At 35.7% G+C, this 19,617-nt stretch overlaps 2 protein-coding genes and 1 non-coding gene across 3 annotated transcripts; 2 read left to right on the forward strand and 1 right to left on the reverse strand.

The window, feature by feature from the left end:
- The first annotated feature begins 4,289 nt into the window (after positions 1-4,289).
- On the forward strand, positions 4,290-7,164 carry LOC106409451 (NAC domain-containing protein 96). Its single transcript, XM_013850089.3, has 4 exons — positions 4,290-5,860; positions 5,954-6,240; positions 6,342-6,566; positions 6,650-7,164. The coding sequence occupies exons 1-4, from the start codon at positions 5,704-5,706 to the stop codon at positions 6,833-6,835; spliced, it is 855 nt and encodes a 284-aa protein (XP_013705543.1). The 5' UTR covers positions 4,290-5,703; the 3' UTR covers positions 6,836-7,164.
- Positions 6,939-10,825, reverse strand: LOC106409994 (aluminum-activated malate transporter 14-like). The gene is made up of 6 exons (XM_048764178.1): positions 10,552-10,825; positions 10,268-10,408; positions 9,880-10,152; positions 9,547-9,668; positions 9,306-9,449; positions 6,939-8,948 (listed from the first exon to the last, which is right to left on the reverse strand). Exons 1-6 carry the CDS (start codon positions 10,823-10,825, stop codon positions 8,139-8,141), a joined length of 1,764 nt encoding a protein of 587 aa, XP_048620135.1. The 3' UTR covers positions 6,939-8,138.
- TRNAC-GCA lies at positions 7,400-7,470 on the forward strand. Its single transcript has one exon. It is a non-coding gene; the product is annotated as a tRNA-Cys (tRNA).
- Positions 10,826-19,617: the final 8,792 nt, after the last annotated feature.

The raw sequence follows: 19,617 nt of genomic DNA on the forward strand, positions 1-19,617 counted from the left end.
ATCTGATGTTTGTTAGTTGACAGAGAAAGTGAATATGAGGCGTCTTTGGTGGTTTTTACTGTTTGTCTTCTGTCTGGGTTCAACAACGGTGTAGGTGGAGGTATGATGGTGGTGTGGCTGTGTGTGGTGAGCAGAACATGCCTATTGTTCTTCAGAAGTTTCAAGTTTCTTTTCACCTCTCTATCTCTCAGTCTTAAAGGAGTCCTTCTCGCGACCTTTTAATAAGTTTATTCCGGTTGTTCGTCTGATTCGCTCGTCCCTCGGTGGCTTCTGGTGAAGCAGTATAAGGAGGTTGGGGTTTTAGGCCTTCCGATGAAGGTTTCGCTGGAGGAGGGGGCTTTAGTTTCTGGTGCTGGTCTCTTCTCTTTGTGGAGTTTCGTGTTAGGCGTTTTGGTTCTGGCTTGGTACCGTGAACGGTGGGTTCAAGTATGTTTGGTCTTGTGTGTGTTGTGTTGGCCACCTCTTCGCTTACTCTCCTTGTGCTTGGTTGGTTCTTGGCAAGAGTGCCGGCAGTTCTAGGATTGTTTGACTTACTGCTATTTTCTTTATTAAAGATTGTCTACGGATTCTGATGTATGAATGTAAGGTTTAATTAAGTGATTGCTTTAGTTGTTGTATGTGTTGCCTTTTGTTTGGGCTCAGGATTCCTTTGTATGGGCTATGTTTCCGGGGATGGTAATATGTATCCGCCGGCTGTTGAATTTTTTTTTTTTTGAATATATGTTAAATTTACTCAAAAAGAAAATACACTGTTTTGCAACTTGTGCTACATTTTATAGGAAAGAAAACTCAAGATTTTGAGACTCTATGCTATCTAGTGGAAAGCCACTCCCCTAAGGCTGCAGCGAAGGTGAAATTTCGAACCTGACGGAAGGAGAGACATTTGTTTCGGACTTGCCTATCAAGCATGCCGACCAAAACCGAGACTGTCGTTGGAGTAGCTCCATGCCTTATGTCATTTCTTTCTCGCCATAAAGAATGCATAGAAAGCTGGAAAACATAGCGGGTTAGGAACATGGAAAGAAAGTCCTGACTATTATCCTTGGTAATATCTATTATCTCTGTCCAGTCTGTGGTGAACCTCCCACGAAGAAGGTTTTTGGTTAGCCGAGACCACACCTCTGCAGCGAATGGACATGAGAAAAACAAATGATCCCTAGTTTCCAACTGGTCGCAGAACACACACGCTGGGTTTATACTAGAGGACCATTGAAGCATTCGGTCACCAGTTGTTAGACGGTTCTGAATAGCTAACGAAGTAAAGAAAGCAAATTTTGGAGTATGATGTTTGAACCATAAGCTCTTGTGCCAGTCGATAGTTTGAGCTTGCTGATGAAGTAAACTCCAAGTGTTTTTTGTGCTGAATACAGGTTTATAAGCATCAGGAGAACTCTTCCAGACAGCACAATCCTCTTCATTTGATAGCTTGGTTCTCTGTTCTTCCATAGCAGCTTCAATAATGTTCAGATTATCTTGTCGATGGCTTCTACGTCTTCTTCTCAAAAGCAACGCTGAAGAAACCGTTGCAGTCGCTCTTATACCCAAGTCAATACACCCACGGACTCCAGTGATATCATACAAACGTCCAAGTGGAGACCAAGAATCAAACCAGAAAGAGGTTTGGTTTCCATTTCCCACCTTCATTTTATGAAACTGCTTTGCGATGTCTCTATACTTCAGAAGCTTCCTCCACATCCATGATCCTGCAGTTGTTGTATCCTTGATAGACCATATTGTGTCGTTCTTAACCAAATAAGTCTGGATCCATTTAGTCCAAAGCGAAGATTGAGAAGACAGGAGCCTCCATAACAGTTTCAGAGTAAGGATTTTGTTCATCACCTTAAGTGATCTGAGACCCAAACCTCCTTCTTTCTTAGGGAGACAGACCACATCCCAGGAAACTTTTGCTTTCTTCACATTAAGAGAAGGACCAGACCAAAGAAAAGCAGAGCAGAGGCTGTTGATTTCATTGATACATTGCCCCGGGAGCTTGAAACCGGTCATCTAAAAGTTTACTACGCTTAGCAATACTGACTTTATCAACTGTAACCGACCAGCCATAGACAGGAAACGGTTGGTCCATAAGCTAATATGCATCTTTATCTTCTCGATAAACACCTGATAATCATCTTTTCGCATCTGACGCGTAAGAAGAGGCATACCTAGATAACGCACCGGCAATGTACAAGAAGCAAACTGAAATGTATTAAGCAGTTCTTGACGATTCTCATCTGTCATACCGGCAGAATAGATTGTGGATTTCTCCATACTTATCTTCAACCCTGAGACTTTTGCAAAATAGTTAAAGACGTTCACAATACTCTTAACTGATCGTACTCGTCCATCCGTAAATACCATTAAATCATCAGCGAAACTAAGGTGAGTAAGTCCCAGGTTCTTGCATTTTGGATGGTATCCAAACTGGTTCGCATGTGCAGACTTAGCCAGCAGTTTGGACAGCACGTTCATGCATATGACAAAGAGATATGGAGAAAGAGCACAACCTTGTCGTAGACCTCTTTCACTCTGGAAGTAGCCAGCCAACTCACCATTTACTTGTACAGAGAAAGAAGCCGTGGTAATGCAAAGAGATATCCAATGAATGAACTTAGGAGGGAAGTTCATGGCCTCAAGCGTCATGAGCAAAAAACTCCACTGAACCGAGTCGAAAGCCTTTGAGATGTCTATTTTCAGAGCACATCGCCGTGATATCGAGTCTTTGTGGTAGTCCTTTACCAGCTCAGTAGCAAGAAGGAGGTTCTCAATGAGGAGTCTACCTTTTACAAAAGCGGATTGGTTCAACTCAATAAAGTCCGGCAGCGTATTCTTCAATCTGTTCGCTATAAGTTTCGAAATGACTTTGTAAATGACGTTGCAGCATGAGATTGGACGGTAGTCTTTCATCTCTCTGGCTCCTGTCTTCTTTGGTATCAAAGCCAAAATCGTGGTATTGATTCCTTTTGGCAAGAAACCTTTTTCAAAGAAAGATTGGATCGAAATGATGAACTCCTTTCCAATAACTGGCCAAGCTGACTTGAAAAATTCCACTGTGTATCCGTTTGGTCCGGGTGATTTATCATTTGGGATCGCAAATAACACTTTAGTTATCTCCTCTGCTGTGATTTCCTTCAGTGGCATCTCATTTACTGTATCAGAACAATGATAAGATAGCAACTCGCGAAGCTTATCGATTTCAATCCTCTCAAAGTTTGGTGGTTTATATTGTAAAAATTCTCGGAAATAACTCTCAGCTTCCCCAATTCTCTCCTCTGATTTATGAACTACTCTCCCATCACGACATACCACCTCATAAATCGAATTCTGAATATCTCTTGCAGTAGCTGCTATGTGGAATACTTTGTTACTCCTATCACCAACATTGAGCCAGTGAAGTTTTGACTTCTGTTTCAAAAACTTCTCCTCAAGACCTGAAACTTTATCCCATCTTTCATAAGCAGCATTCTCATTCTCCAAGTTGACTTGTGATGGGTCACGCATACTGAGTTCCTGTTTTTGAAAAAGCTCTGCGTAAGCTTCCTTCGTTTTTGATGTCAAATTCCCCGTGCTATCCTTTGCTAAAGACCTGATATCTGGTTTCAGTGCCTTCAGCTTTTTCGAAAATCTGTAAAGAGATGAGGTCGACGAGAATATGGGAATAGAGTTGTTCCAAAACTGCGACATCATCAGGATGAAGTTTTCTAAATCAGCCACTGCATTGACAAATTTAAATGGTCTCTTAGGCCGACGAATTTCAGAACTTAGATTAATCCGACAACGTAAATGGTCAGAGCACCCTCCTCCCTCGAACACATTATACGATTGCGGGAAAGCACTGAGCCTGAAATCATTAAACAATACTCGATCCAGCTTCTTTGATATAATCCCTTCACTTTGTTTGTTACTCCAAGTGTAAAGCGGACCATGAGAAGGAAGATCAAGTAAGGAACAGTGTTGAGTAACACTTTGAAAATCACGCATTCCTTGCATTATAAATGGGTTTGTTTCATGATCTGAATGCTCCTCAACATCCATGGTTTCGTTGAAATCTCCCAACACTAGCCACGCCTTATTTCTGAAGATTGGCGAGTTGTGATGATTCTTCAGGTCCTCCAAGAGTACACACCTTTCAGCTTCTGTGTTCTTTGCGTAAATAACGGAAAGAAAAAATTCATCTCCACCACTAAGAGCCATAGAGACCGTGATCAGTTGATCACTTTTAAAAACTGGAGTTACTTTCACATCAGATCGCCACACCAACCATATTCGACCCAAGTGATTGTACTCGTATGTTTTAAGTTTCATCAATCAGATGGGAAAAAAAAAAGAAGATAGAATCAAGAGTTCTTGTTAGTTAATTAAAGGTTCAGATATAACCTTGGTTCCCGTTTAAATTCTCGATTTCTGTTCCAGCTCTGCACAACTTCAATTCAAACCTCTTTGGGAAAGTCATGCTTCAACAAATTCCACCGTTGCCGGAAATGAAAATTTTCTATTTTTATACTAGTTCTTTTTTGTTAAAGAACTTTATATCTTAATAGTTGTATGACAACTTCTTAGTTTTTGTTTCCAAAAAAATATTCAAAGTGACTCTTTGGATATCTTAAGGAACAAATAAATTTATTAGAAGCTGAAAATATGTTTTGGTCCGATTAGAGTAGCCGCTGGGCCACCTGCTTGTTCCGACTACTCGTGGTTTTCATTTTCACTTTCTCCTTCTTTATGACATAAAAGTGATTAGTTGCACTAAAAACTTCGTTGTCCTACGCATGGTGACGTGTAGTAATATTTAAAAAATATTGAAAAATAGGACTTGGATACTTTTTTAACTCATTTAAAGGTAAAAGTTGTACACAATATATGGTATTTGCTGATTAAAAATACATTTAAATCTATTAATTTGATATATTAATTTGATACAAACAAAACCAAAACGACATACTACATCGTCATACACATTAGTTGTATAACGTCAAGTTAAAATGATAAGCCTAACAAACAAGATTATAAGGCTTTATAAGCCAATACATATATAAGTTTGAACAAAAGAAAGCCAATATGAATGAGTTGGTAATTGCTTGCGCCTAAGTGTGAACAAGTCTAGATCGGTATATTTACTTTGTTTTCTTTTCTTCTGTAGAACACTTCAGACAAGTTATGTCTTAATCACTTTATCGGTCTCCCATAGTTTTGTAAAAAATAAAAGCCGCATTCTAACAACTTTTCTAATCCCAACAAAAATCTATTTATTATTCAATGTTCTACCAACTTTGTTCTATATATATTCAGGACTCCATAACCATTCAACACTCTACCAACCTTATATCTCTAGTCACTCTCTTAATCATTCACAAATCACTTTTGAAGCTTTCACACCACTATTTCTTTCTCGGAAAATCATCTCTTGATTTTTAAGAATTTTCGGTTAATATTTATAGAAAACAAATTTCTCATTTCCCTTATTCGGACAATGTTCTTGTCATACAGAGAATGCCATCGACTTGAGTTGCAATCTCTCCTCAACAACAAAACGAGCGTTGAGAAGCGTTTCTATTTCTGGATTTTTCAAATATTAACAGTTGTAGCTTCGTGATCGTGACTTCAATTGTAATTAATATCTCTTTCTGAATTTTAAATGCTCACGCGTGGGTCAAGATTTTAGCCGTTTCTTGTGTACAAAGTCACTTAGTGTCAGGGTTATTGCAAATGGGAAGTTCAAGTTTACCTCCAGGATTCCGGTTCCATCCTACTGATGAAGAACTCATCGACTATTACTTGAAAAGAAAAGTGGAAGGCCTCGAAATCGAGCTTGAAGTCATCCCCGTTATTGATCTTTATAAATTTGATCCGTGGGAGTTACCAGGTAATAATTAACTTCAATATCAAATTAATTTATTTTCACTCTTTTTCTCGAATTATTTAATTAACAAAAAATATGATTTTTGTTACTTTTTAGACAAATCTTTTCTCCCAAACCGGGACATGGAATGGTTCTTTTTCTGTTCAAGGGACAAAAAATATCCTAATGGTTTGCGTACAAACCGAGGAACAAAGGCGGGTTACTGGAAAGCAACCGGAAAAGACCGGAAAATTACATGTCGTTCATCTTCTACAGTCGGTTATAGAAAAACCCTAGTTTTCTATAAAGGTCGTGCTCCGTTAGGCGATAGAACCAGTTGGCTCATGCATGAATATCGACTATGCGATGATGAGAGTTCATCACAAGGTTCACAATATTTCAAGGTGAGAGGGCCTTTACATTTTGATCAAACCCTAAAATGCTTTATTTATTTTGTTTTAATTTTTTTATGAAATAAAATTAAGAATGCAATGTGTTATTACAGGGAGCTTTTGTGTTATGCCGTGTGGCTAAGAAGAATGAGAACAAGAGTAACTCAAAAATTCAAAGAAACCTAAGTGAACAAACACTTGGATCAGGAGAAAGTTCGGGTTATTCAAGTCGTGTGACTTCACCTAGTCGTGATGGAACGGTGCCGTTTCACTCATTTGTCAATCCCGACTCTTCCAACATTTGGATTTCACCTGATTTCATTCTTGATTCTTCAAAAGTACGTATATTTTTTCTAAATTCTGATAACTAAATCAGATAAGGGTTTTACTTATCTAATACCGGTTTGACCTTTTTTTGTAGGACTATCCTCAAATCCAAGATGTTGCACCTTACTTTCAAGACTTTGATTTTCCGGTTTTCGGTAATCAAGACGTTGATGTTCCAGCGAGTACCTTGAATGCAAATGTAGATCAGAGCATAGACGAATCTATGCAAACTGGTTACTGGACAAATAGTTGGTATGATCAAACCGGTTTATTTGATTAATCCGACTTCTCCTTGCTAGATGGACTTTCGTCGAGGTCGGTCTCTCGTTTAAGACAAACAACTTTTATCGTTCGAGTCATCCAAATTTTAGCACTGGTCTATATCGATTGTTTATTCTGTTTTATTACAATTAATATTATGGATTTACTATATGTATTAATATTATAGGTACGTATTTGAAGATGTATGTTGTTTTCTCTGTGGAATTTCTTTTTCTTCAGTAGGACTGTGTATTATTGTCGTCTTATGTATCCAACGATCTCTCAGTGTTACGATGATGATTAGTTGGACCACACACTATATAAAGAACAATTTTTCTTGACGTCACTAACCTTTCAAACTTTTATGGAGGTGATAAGTAGATAATAATGATTATGCATTATAACATTTTTATAAACAAGAATGATGGGGGACCATATATATATTGATAAATATGACAGTTTAACCTACTTTTTTTTGAAACAAAACATTTTAACCTATATATAATGTGATATCATCCAATAAATGAAAATAATAATGTGACTTTAACCCAAATAATATGATTTCAAGTATATACAACAACTTGGGTCCATAGCTCAGTGGTAGAGCAATTGACTGCAGATCAATAGGTCACCGGTTCGAAGCGGTTGGGCCCTATCTTTTTCTTTTTTCTTATCTGTTAATTATGCTTTATGAAGTATGACTTCACTTGCCAGAAATGACATCCGAAATATAGCAAAAGATCTTTTTTTTTTACAAGTGAACTCCAAGGTGTCTCCAGTTTTACCTTATTTGTCTCTCAAAATCCCACACACCGCATAAAGTTTTAGTAGCGAACCCTTGAAAATCACCACCTCATGTCACAAATTCCGAAAATAAACATTCTCAAAAAGAGAATCGGATCACATCCAAAACTAAACCAAAAACGTCACATTTCTTTTTTTTTTTTTTTTTTTTTTTGATTAACCTGGAGGGACTTCCACCCCCAGGGGCCAACCCCTCGGCGCGAGACGGACCATTTGGTACTATGGGGAATTAGATACCCCAATTGCCTGGCCAGCGGTTCGAACCCGGGTGCGTATTGAGGCAGAAGCTCTCTCAACACCACCAGGCCAACCCCGATGGTTAAAAAAAAAACGTCACATTTCGACTGGTCCGATTTTAATATATCTAAACATAAATTATTATCCGTAGTCGCTATAGCTCAAGTGTACTCGCTAGTCATTTAAATGAAAAGAGTCTTTAAGATCATCTGTTCGAGTACTTAGCCATAGGAAAGAGATTATAGACTTGGTCCAAACTAAAACATGTCATAACCTTCCTTTCACTCCACGCCAACCACTAGATCCGCCGGATTCTCGACTACCTCCACATCCGTCCGATCAACAACGTTGCCATCGTACTCCTTGAAGCACGCGACCGTTCCCAGCTCCTCCACTTCCTCAATCACATTATCAAGCCTAGCAACCATTTCCACAAGAAGCGACGCAAAGGCAGCAAACGGTAACGCCTCCGAGAATTCAAGACTCGTCATCACCACTATCCTGCTCAGTTGTTTCATCAGTATACGTCGCTCTCCGGTCGCCGCCGTCGATCTCCGTTCCAACGTATCAGCCCTCAGTCTTGAAAACGAACTTGCACCGTCTGGTCCAAAACGTGATGATCCTCTTTCGCCGCGTGGGGTTCCAGTGTTTTGATGCAAAGCGCCACTGTTTGGTCCAAAACGCGATCTGTTTTCGCCGCGTGGCGTCCCAGTGTTTTGAACTGGAACGTCACCGTTTTGCCCAAGAAGTGATCCAGTCTCCTTTTGATGCGATATGTCGTCATTTGCGTCTTTATTTATGTGTTGCGTAACCGGAACGTTTTGGTTATGTCTACCGCTATTGCCGTTTTGGGAAACGTTGTCGTCGGAGCCGAAGAAGAGCTTAGGTTGTGATTTGATGGCGGAGTTGAGATCTTGTAATGCCACTTGGAGACTCTCTGAGAGAATCTCCGGCGAACAGCGTCGTCGGTCTTGAATGCTTGCGGCGAGTTCCGTCAAAACTTTGCAGATTTCTCCGGCTAATCTAACGCATGGATCCTTAAAGAGTACACGTATAGAACTAGGAGTCTTCAAAAGTAACAAACATACAATTATTTACATCAGAGTTAACTAAGTTGATAGAAAAAAAAACAATTAGCTTAATTATGTAACTGAAAATTTACTAACTTGCTGTTAACATAAAAAGTGTACTGTACAAACAAGTATTGGATGAAAACTTAGTATTTCTACAATGAATATATCGACAATAGTAATATTTTACAAAAAGAATTCACATATTCCTCTAATATCAATCACAAAGTTAAAATGGACCAAAACATGTTTCAATTCATTTTATTTACCAACAACATTCTTAGCTTTTCTTAGTTTTTTTTTTTTTGCTATGAATCCTACAATACTGCTCTATAGTCTATACATATTAGTATACACGATTTTAAAATTTGAATTTACCTGAATTTCGGTTTTCAAGCAACCGTGAAGAGCGACAACAGTGTAACCAAACTGACGAAGAACAGCTCCAACTTTAACATAATGTTGCCATGGGAATCTATGACAATGTCTTGTATGTCTTGGCTCCCAACTTGCATACATTACCTGTCCATATACACATTCTCATGTAATTCAACACTTCTTGGATAATTTTGTTTGTTTGTTTGAGTTCTGAAGTAAATGTTCGGTTTAATTGACTTACGAGTGCTTCATCGGTGGATTTAGAATCTAAAACTGTCTTATAACCATCATAGATCATATCTTCTGATGAATCTGATGTCTCCTTGTCTTTTTCCTCCTCTTCAAAGTACTCTTTCACACATGCTAAGAGAAATAACACATAATCAAATAAATAAATGAAAAATATAATAAAAATATCACTTCCCAAAAGAAAAATCACAATTAACATTCTGAAATACACAAAGGATTGAATCTAACAAAATTTTCTTATTCACAATCAAATGTCTATTTCTTGATAAAGTTTATTGTCCAAAATCAAAACTTATTTTTATGTTCCTATCTATCAGTAACGTACCTTCGATGGAAAAAGAGAGGCCTTGAAGCTTAGCAACGGTACTCTTATGGAGGTCCTCACCGGACCATATAGGAAAAAACAAAAGGGTCATGCAGAGGCAAACACCAACACCAATGGCTATAGTATAGAATCTCTCGTGTGCAATCTTAATCACAGCATCAACTCTATAACTTGACACTGTTATTAGATTAAACGTCAAGAGAAATATAAGCATGCCATAATCGTAGTTCTTTTTTATGTACGGGATAAATCTTAGATACGTTATCGCCGCTCCTGCAACATAAAGAAAACATGTAAATTAATACATGATTGTAGAAAAAAACTTGTGGTTGCATATGTTGTATACGTTTTTGAGATCATTAATTGTGAAGTTTAAAAAAATACATACCAATGATAAAAACTGAAGCACCGATGAAAACTGCTCGGAAGATTTTGCCAGAATCTTTTGCGACAAATTCAATGAAAAATGCCAAAGATCCTGCAATTAGTGTCCCTAATCCTCTATTAAGCCCCTTGCACAAGGTTGCACCTGAGTTAAAATTAAACACCATTTAGATCATTAAGAACATATATGAGCTTACACAACATATTAATATACTGATCACTAGGCAAACTATCTTTGTCCATGCATTGAAACTTTTTGAAATTTTTGAAGAAAAATGCTATAGTTACCGGCAAAGAACTCAAGAACGACCACAACAGTCAAGACTGCCCACATTGCATTACTTCCAATGCCTTTGAAAAGAGGTTCTAGGAGATACAGTAAGGAGACAAGTGTCAAAGAAACTCCTACTTTTAAAGCATGTTTCACTCTTCTTGGATCGTCTTTCCCAACTTTCCATATATCTTTTAGAATCTTCTTTGGAAGTTCTTGAATCTTTCTAGTTGCCTTTTTAGAACCTTTTTCTTCCATCTCCACGCCCCTTTCATGAACCTTGTTGGACATTTATTTGTTTCTTGTTTTTGATTTTTTTGTAAGTGAGAAATGATGGATATGCAAGAATTTCTGGTGTTGGGACACTCTCTATATATAATTAATTAAATGCATATACAAAAACAATACATGTGTCTTTATTGCCTATGTATAATTATTTATTTTTAGAGATATTTATTTGTTGCGTGAATGAAATGATGGTCTGTTTTTATATGGCATGGTATTAATGTAGTTGGATGTTATGTTGTTGTACAAACTTTAATTATAAGAAAATGTTCTTATACTATTATTATATTTTTATTCAAATATAGTCTTGATTATTTGATGGAAAATCGTATATTGTTATGTTCAAATAGCAAAAATGGAAAATCTTACATTGCTATCTTACTATATGTTTTGAACTGTATAAAATTTACAACCTAAGAAATTAAGTTGAGTTTTAAAACATTTTCTTGTCCAGGTATAAGTGAAGAGAGATTTGGAATGATTGGTTTCACATGACTTGCAACAATTAGACAAGCTTTAATTGGTGACAGTTTATTTGAATGAAAAAAAGAATAAAATGAAGAATGAAATTTCAGCTGAGGAAATAAATAAACATAAATATATGAATTTTAGTTCAATACGTTCCTCATCAATATTGGAAGAGGAATTTTTGCTTTATAATTTTTTTCATTCAATAGGAAATTAGAGGAATAGTGTAGGACCCACATATCTCTAATTTGACAAAATTTTTAACATAAATGGCATAAAATTTGAAGAATAGAAATTTCACCATTATTTTCTTATAAAAATGTGGTTACCAATTGAAGCCACTTATTTTCATTTTCCCTTTAATACCGGGGAAAAGTCAATATATACTAAATCTAAAATTAGTGGCCGTTCACTAAAAATGGATGGACGTTCCATATTGAACTTTGTATATTAAAACTAAAAGGTCCCAATTATTTTTGGAGTCACCATTTATATGCATGCATGTGGCACCCAATTCATTCAAAATAATCTTAACAATATTTTAAGAAAAATAATGTTAATTTATATCGCCTATGGCTCTGTATGCAGATCTAAATCAGATCTTAGTTTGCTAGATTAACAGCTAGTTTTTTCTCAAAAAGAAAAATTAAGAGATCTTAGTCTGGAAGTAGGCTAGATACTTTCTTTAGATCGTCTTTTTCATATGAACTTTCTTTACACTGTGATAATGTTTAAGTCATCATAAACTATACATTAAAAGTGATTACAATTGTAACTTATAAGACAAATGAGTAGCGTCTTTAAAATTCGTTGTTGTTTTAACCTAACTCATTGAAAAGCTTAATTAATATTATACACAAGTGAAAATGAATTTGATTACATGAGTGAGAATTTGTTATCAACACGATTAAGACCTATAGTTTGTCGTGCTAGGGTGAAATATTAGTATTTGTCCACAACCTGGTGACAGCAGAAGACGGAAAAGGAATAATATATTATCTAAATAAGTAGTTAAATTGATCTACCTATGACTCATGGACGTAATAATCATACAATTACTAGTAAATAGGTAATCATCCAACAATTTAATAAGTATGTATTTAATGACGGCGATAAGACAACCAATATATAAATTATGAACACTAATGATATGGTTTACTCACTAAATATCTAATCTATTAAAACAGAAGTACAAATATAAATTAATCCTTGCTTTTTCAAATTATTTACAATCATATGCCATCAAAATAATAAATTTAGTTACCTTTTAGTATTCTTGTCTTTTACAATTTAATTAATGCATTTTCCTAAAATGAAGTACAACAAATTATGTATTATTTATTTAAAAAATATTTCCTATAATCTAGCTAAACAATAAATTATACTTAATCGATGTCAAAAATGTAACAAGATTTTATTATTACGGGTTGGTTATCTTTTTTTGGTATATTAACTATGTCTAAAACAACATAAAAGTGTTATAAAAATACATAATATAATAATAAAAATTTGTAAATAATATATTGAATTATTTGATCGTATAAACCAAATATAAAAACAGATAACAATTTTATTTTACATTTAATTTTTGATCCATAAAAAAATACATTTGCACGAACACACAGGTTATATTTTAAAAATATGGTTTTAACAGTTGACAGATCAAAAAAAAAAATTATTCATTATAAATTGTAAAATTATTGTGTTTAAAAATATATTAAATAATTATTTAATATATATAATTTAAAAATATATATTACCATTTATATAAGATAAATATTTTTTTTTGCAAAACAAAAACGAATATCCGCGCGGATCAAACTCTAGTTTAAGTTTTCTTTTCGAAGTCCTCGGCCTTAAACTACTTAGATTTGATCACATAGGTACTGATGTTAGCAATCGACAATATTACAACAATATGAGGGCGATTGGTTGAGACTGTAGGAGCTGTGTACATCCTTTTTAATTTCTACATTCATTTTTTAAAGCAATCATGCTTTTATTTTAAAAACTGAATCTAAAGCCAAAACATTATAAAAAGAAATATGTTTGTTTTAGAAAGCAATTTCTCTAGAGATATTATACAGTGCTGTGGAAAATTTCTACAGGAAAATAAATTAAAGTTAAAGCTAAAAATCTAGAGCATAAATCTTAGAGTAAAAAAATAGAAAGTGACGGCCTCTACCAATCACCTCCTATATGAAAGTTTTTCATGCGTTAGGCAAATTAATTTAATTATTGATATGTTTGCATTGCATCTAAGGAAGTCCAAAATAAATAATATCATTCTCTCTTAACAAAAGTGGACCTTGTTTATTACATAACGATACCAACTTCGACACGTTCCATATATATAAAATTTTATTTTCCAGAACTGTACAAAGTTTTCCAAAATTGTTTTCTTTCAACGCCGGAATCTCGAGACAGATTTGTGACATAAAAAGTACGTATATTCTTCAAGTGTGTTTTTTCTTTGCCTAACAAAAATTTAAGTTTTGCTGCCCGTGTGATTCAAGAGTTAATAAACGTATAACTTTCAAGCTTAATAGTATTGTTTGAGTTTTCTAATAATCAGAAGCATATGCATACCAAAAGCTTAGTAGTTGAGCTGAATTCGTAGATGTGTTTGCTCCGATACGCTCGGTGAATAGGTGGACGCGAATAATTATAGTTTAATTTATATTCTTTTGTTTTATAAAAACATTAAATTATATTCATCCCAAAAAAACATTGTTATATAAAATGCATCTCTATTTCTGAAATTGTTTCTGATTTAAAGTTTAACGACCCAATAATAAAAAAGCCGCTTGGTCATCTTGTGAAGAACCACATCTCCATTGCATCTGCATATCGTCCTCGTGGTAACCTCATGAAAGATGATATTCTGTTCTAAATATGCTTATCAATGAAAAGTGTTAGTCGAAATGCTAGCTGAGGAGGCTCTCCATGTCCCCTACAGTTTCTTTCTCTTCATATGGTGTATAGCGTTGTCTGAAACATATAGTGTGTTAGAAAGAATCGAGTGCTATCCAGAGTTTTATCCAAAATCCTTTCTAAGATGAGTTGCCATTCATGGGTATAAATGCTTCCTAGAAGATTGATTGTTAATGGCTTCCAAACTGCCGCCGTAAACGTACACCTAAAGAACAATTTGTCTCTTGTTTCAATAGATGCGCTACAAAATACGTGTAGCATCCGCCTGCGAGTTCCATTGCAGCAGCCTATCACCTGTTGACAATCGATTTTGAATAGCTATCTAAGAGATAATAGAGTACTTTGGAGTTGTCATTGAGAACCAAATACCCTTCGCCCAATGTTTCATTTGGCTTATCTTTCGGTCAAATTCTTGGTTTATTTAGTACTGAAGTAGGGCTTGAAAACTCCTAATGTACCTTTCCAGAGTCGGATATCTTCGTGATGCATTAAACCAGTGTATTGCATGTTTTTGATCTCACTGTCTATTAGGTTGAAACGTCTCAAGTCTGTGCCTCTTCTGCCTGTAGGACTGTACCACAATCTCCACCGAAGCGTTGAGGTTGATGCCAAGAGACAGACATCCTCTTGGTTTCGATCAATTTTTCCAGGGGAGACCATACATCGAACCAGAAGGAGGTGGAGGAACCGGTAAACCGATCTGTAACTTAGTAAGAGTTTCCACGAGAGGACGCAACTTCAATAATTTTTTTCCACATCCAGAATCCTTTCACTTACACTCAACAACGAACCTTTGCGAATTAAATATCTTTCAATCCATTTGACCCATAAGACAGTGCGAGAATCCATATGAGCTTTAGCTTTAGAAAACAAACAGTATTTGCTTCAGTCAAGGATTTCAATCCTCGACCACCCTCATTTATCAGTTTACATACTTCAGACCAAGCAAACTTTGCCTTTCTTGGATTCAACTCCGGCCCCGACCAAAGAAACTCTGAGCATAAGTTATCAATCTCCTTCACACATTGGCGAGGTAACCCGGAAGCTGACATCCAGAAGTTTTTTATACTGTGAATAACCGAACCAATTAACTGTAGTCGACCAGCATACAAAAGCTGTCTCGTAGTCCAAGAGGTTAATCGTTTTCGAATTCACTCCAACATAGGAGTATAATTATTCATTGTCATTCTTTTTGTCATCAATGGGAGTCCTAAATACCGATCTGGTAGCAGATCAGAATCGAAGGGGAAATGTTCCAGGATATCCACTTTATCACATTCTTGAACTCCACAAAAATATAAAGTCGACTTCTCAAGACCTATGTTTTGACCCGAGCCTGCTGCGAACTTTTTAAAATTTTGAAGAATTCCCTCAATTGAGCTATTCTTTCCATCCGAAAAAACTAGCAAATCATCAACGAAACATATATGGGTCAAATTGAGACCTTGACAGTAGGGATGATACCCTAGGTTCTTGTTCATAGCTGCTATGTCCATCATTTTGGTCAGGACCTTCATACAGATAACAAAGAAGCAAGGAGAGAGAAAGCAACCTTTCCTAAGCCCCCGTTCACTTCCAAAGTAGCCAGCCAATTCACCATTAGCTTGTACTGAGAAAGACAACAGTTAAATACACTTTTTGATCCAAACCACCAACTGATCCGGCACTCCAATGGCAGTGAGTAAAGAGAGAAGGAAAGACCCCTGAACCGAGTCGTAAGCCTTTGAAATATCAATCTTAACCGCACATCGGGAAGAAACACTGCTCTTATGATAGCATTTAACTGATTCTGACGCCATGAGAACATTTTCCATGAGGAGCCGGTCCTTGAAAAAGCTAGATTGGTTTGAGGATATAAATTTTGGGAGAAGTTTCTTCAGTCTGTTTGTCAATATCTTCGAGATAATATTGTACAAGACGTTACAACAGGATATAGGTCTATAATCTTTCATCTGTCTTGCTTCCTCCTTCATGGGGATGAGAGATAGAATCGTTGAGTTAATACTTTTCGGAACCCTTTCCCAATCACCGACCATGTTGACTTGAAGAATTCACATGTGAACCCATCTGGCCCGGTGATTTGTCTCGAGGCATAGCAAATAAAACCTTTTTGCTTTCTTCGCATGCGACCCCATATGTTAATAGTTCTTTGTCATGCTCTTCACAGTCAAACTGTAAAAGGTCTCACAGGTCAGACACTGACATGCCCTTGAAATCCACTGGCTAATGGGTCATGAACGTGCTAAAATGATCATCATCAGCACTTTTAATTTCCTCATGAGATGTAGTGATTGTGCCATCAGCTCTTTCTATCTCCCGAATAGAGTTTCAAACCTCTCTGATTTTTAGTGCTTGATAGAACTGCTTATTATTCTCTCTCCCCACACTCAACCAATGTATTTTAGCTTTTTGGGACATAATTTTTTCTTAATTCCATCTTTCCATAGCCCTCGATTCCTCATCCATAGCAGTCTACGACGGGTGAGTTTGGCACTCGCATAATCTGTCAAAAGTTTCCTTAGTTTTATTGGTAACATCTCCAATCTGTCAAAACCTTTAGTTAGTTTTTTTGTGAACCGGTGTAAAGCAAAACTGGAAAGAAATAGATGCTCTGTATCATTCCAGAAAATTTCCACAGTAGGAAGGAACCCTGCTGTTTTTACTAGGGCGTTTATGAATTTAAATGGTCGGCGAGGTTTCATCTGATCACTACGAATCTTGATCATATACCTCATGTGATCTGAGCATCCTCCTACCTCAAGCAGTGGCGGATCTAGACCAAGATTTGATGGGGGGCAAAACTATGATTCATTGTCTAAACCTTTATAACTTTGAAATTTCAACAAGGGCAAATTAAAAAACTTGACTAAAATTACATTACAATTACAAATTCATGGTGGGCAGCTGCCCCACCCACACACCATGTAGATCCGCCACTGACCTCAAGTACACAATAAGATTGTGGTTTGTGGATCTTCCACCATTGCCTTCTTCTTCAAGTATTGATCACATAATTTATATGAACATAAAATTTATCTTTTTCTTATAGAAATTTTATATTGTTTGGAAAATTTCACGTCTTGGAAAATTTTACGTCTGGAGAGTGAAATTTTCTTGAATTTTCCAGGAATATTTTGTTACAGAAGACACTACAAGAAAACATGAAATTACCGACTGCATGTTGTGACTGATTATGCAGCCGCAAAATATTGCGACTGAATTGCGACTGTTTTACGACTTATTTGAGACTAAAGAAATCAGTCGCAAATCAGTCGTTATTTTGCGACTAAACAAATCAGTCGCAAATCAGTCGTTGTTTAGCGACTGTTGTGCGACTATTTACTTTGGTCGGCAACTATAGTCGCTAAATAACAACTGATTGGCGACTAAATACTCCATATAGGATATATATTAAGTAGTCGCAAAACAGTCGTTAATTACCGACTAATTTAGCGACAGTTTTGCGACTACATACTCTATACCCTAAACTCTTATCTTAACATCTGTACCCTAAACCCCAAATTTAAACCTACATATGACATTATAAAATTTAATCTTTTCAATCTTATCATTCAAATTAAACTTAAACTTTAAATATTTTTTAAAAATGATATAATAAAAATATAAACCTCATATATACTATATACATTAAATTTTAAACTAAGCTCCAAATACTATAAATTAATCATAGGCTTTAAATTTTGTTTTTAATAATTTACCTTATACCCAAATCTAAACCAAACAACTCTAACATCTTCAAAATTGAACACCAAATCTTAAACATACATTTTACAAATGTTAAATTTGATATCTAATACTTTAAATTTAGAACATTTATAAACAAACTATATATAAATAGAAAAGAAAATTTTATTATTTTCAACTATAATATTCCAAACTTTAATTTTAACCCTCAAACCCTATATCATAACTTTTAATCTAAACTCCAAACATAAAATCACAAACTTAAAAAAAAAAACTAACCAAAACTTCAAACCCTACACAAATTAATCATATTTCTTCTCTATATAAATTAGGATAAAAATAAAAATAAAACTAAATATAATCTATAATCTCTTCTCCTAAATGAAAAGCTTCTCTTTTTGTATATATTGGTCAATACTCTAGCTAAAGGATACTATCTCAATCGTTGATTATCTTAAATTGTCTTAAATCTAATGGTCTAGATTCATTTTCTTTTGTGTGTGTTTCTTCTCTTCTGAAACAAAGAGCAATCTATCCTTTTATTTTCTATTGGTTGAGTACCAATTGGCGAGGATAACCAATCTTTTAATCTCCGCCTTTGATTATTCTTAATCCAGTGGTCTACATCTCTCTCATATCTCTCTTCTTTTCCACGAGTAATCAATCTTCTTCCTCTTTCATCTTCAATTTAGAAATCATTGTTCTATCTCTTTCGTCCTCTCTTCTCTGTCTCTCCATCTCAGCTCTGTCTCTCCTGTTCATTCTTTCTGCACTGAAACCGGTGTTCGTCTTCCAGCTCAAGCTCTTCATTTCCACCTCACTTATGCTCAATCCTTCTCGTCACTTCTGCTCAAGCTATTAATAGACGACGACGGAATGTACATAGAGACAATGAAATCTACACAGAGACAACGGAAGCTACACAGATACAGTGGAGGCGGAAGCTACATAAAGACGACGACGACCACCGTTGTGTCTACGGTAAAGCTCTTCCCGCCTCTCCTCACCTCTTCACAAGCTCACCGTCTGTCTTCTCGTATCGGGTTCAGGCTCATCACCGTTCAAGCTTGCCTCCTCTGTTCAAGCTCCGGAGACCCGCCGTCAATGGCTGTGAAAAAGCCCCACCGTAAATGGCGTGAAGAACCCTAGATCTAGTTTTTTAGTTAGATTTAATTATCTTACTGCTATGTTTATATTAAACCGATTTCAATTGTAAACCGTTTCAATTGTAAATCAATTCAATTACAAACGGTATTTTGTGTTTTAATTGATTAATAAAAAAAAATTAATTGATTAAATAATAAAAAAAATTAATTAATTAAAAATTTATAATTTTTTAAAAAAATATTTTAATTAATTTTACGACTGAAAAACGACTACAACATCAACCATATAACAACTTAAGAGCAGTCGTAGAATAGTTGTAAACGAAGAAGCAGGTTAGTGGCATATTAGTCGTAATATTTAGTGACTGAATTGTGACTGTTTTGCGACTAATAACAGTACCGATTATTTTAGCGGCGCATGGTATTCCGACTATGCAATACAGTCGCAAAATAGTCGTAAACACATGTTTTGCGACTGATTAGCAACTGTTTTTGCAGTCGGTAATAACATGTTTTATTGTAGTGACATTGGAGATGCTGTAAGGGATCTATTCATACTCACACTGCGTAATCAAAGATATTAAG

The sequence above is a fragment of the Brassica napus genome, chromosome C7 (genome assembly GCF_020379485.1).
Source record: "Brassica napus cultivar Da-Ae chromosome C7, Da-Ae, whole genome shotgun sequence".
Taxonomy (NCBI): domain Eukaryota; kingdom Viridiplantae; phylum Streptophyta; class Magnoliopsida; order Brassicales; family Brassicaceae; genus Brassica; species Brassica napus.

Bases quoted from the DNA above. Each gene is read 5' to 3' on its own strand.
- LOC106409451 (XM_013850089.3), top strand. From the start codon at position 5,704: ATGGGAAGTTCAAGTTTACCTCCAGGATTCCGGTTCCATCCTACTGAT. The intron at 5,861-5,953 runs GTAATAATTAAC...GTTACTTTTTAG, and splicing joins TGATCCGTGGGAGTTACCAG to ACAAATCTTTTCTCCCAAAC. The intron at 6,241-6,341 runs GTGAGAGGGCCT...GTGTTATTACAG, and splicing joins AAGGTTCACAATATTTCAAG to GGAGCTTTTGTGTTATGCCG.
- LOC106409994 (XM_048764178.1), bottom strand. From the start codon at position 10,825: ATGTCCAACAAGGTTCATGAAAGGGGCGTGGAGATGGAAGAAAAAGGT. The intron at 9,669-9,879 runs GTACGTTACTGA...TATTTCTCTTAG, and splicing joins CCTCTCTTTTTCCATCGAAG to CATGTGTGAAAGAGTACTTT. The intron at 8,949-9,305 runs GTAAATTCAAAT...CTGATGTAAATA, and splicing joins GCTTGAAAACCGAAATTCAG to ATTGTATGTTTGTTACTTTT.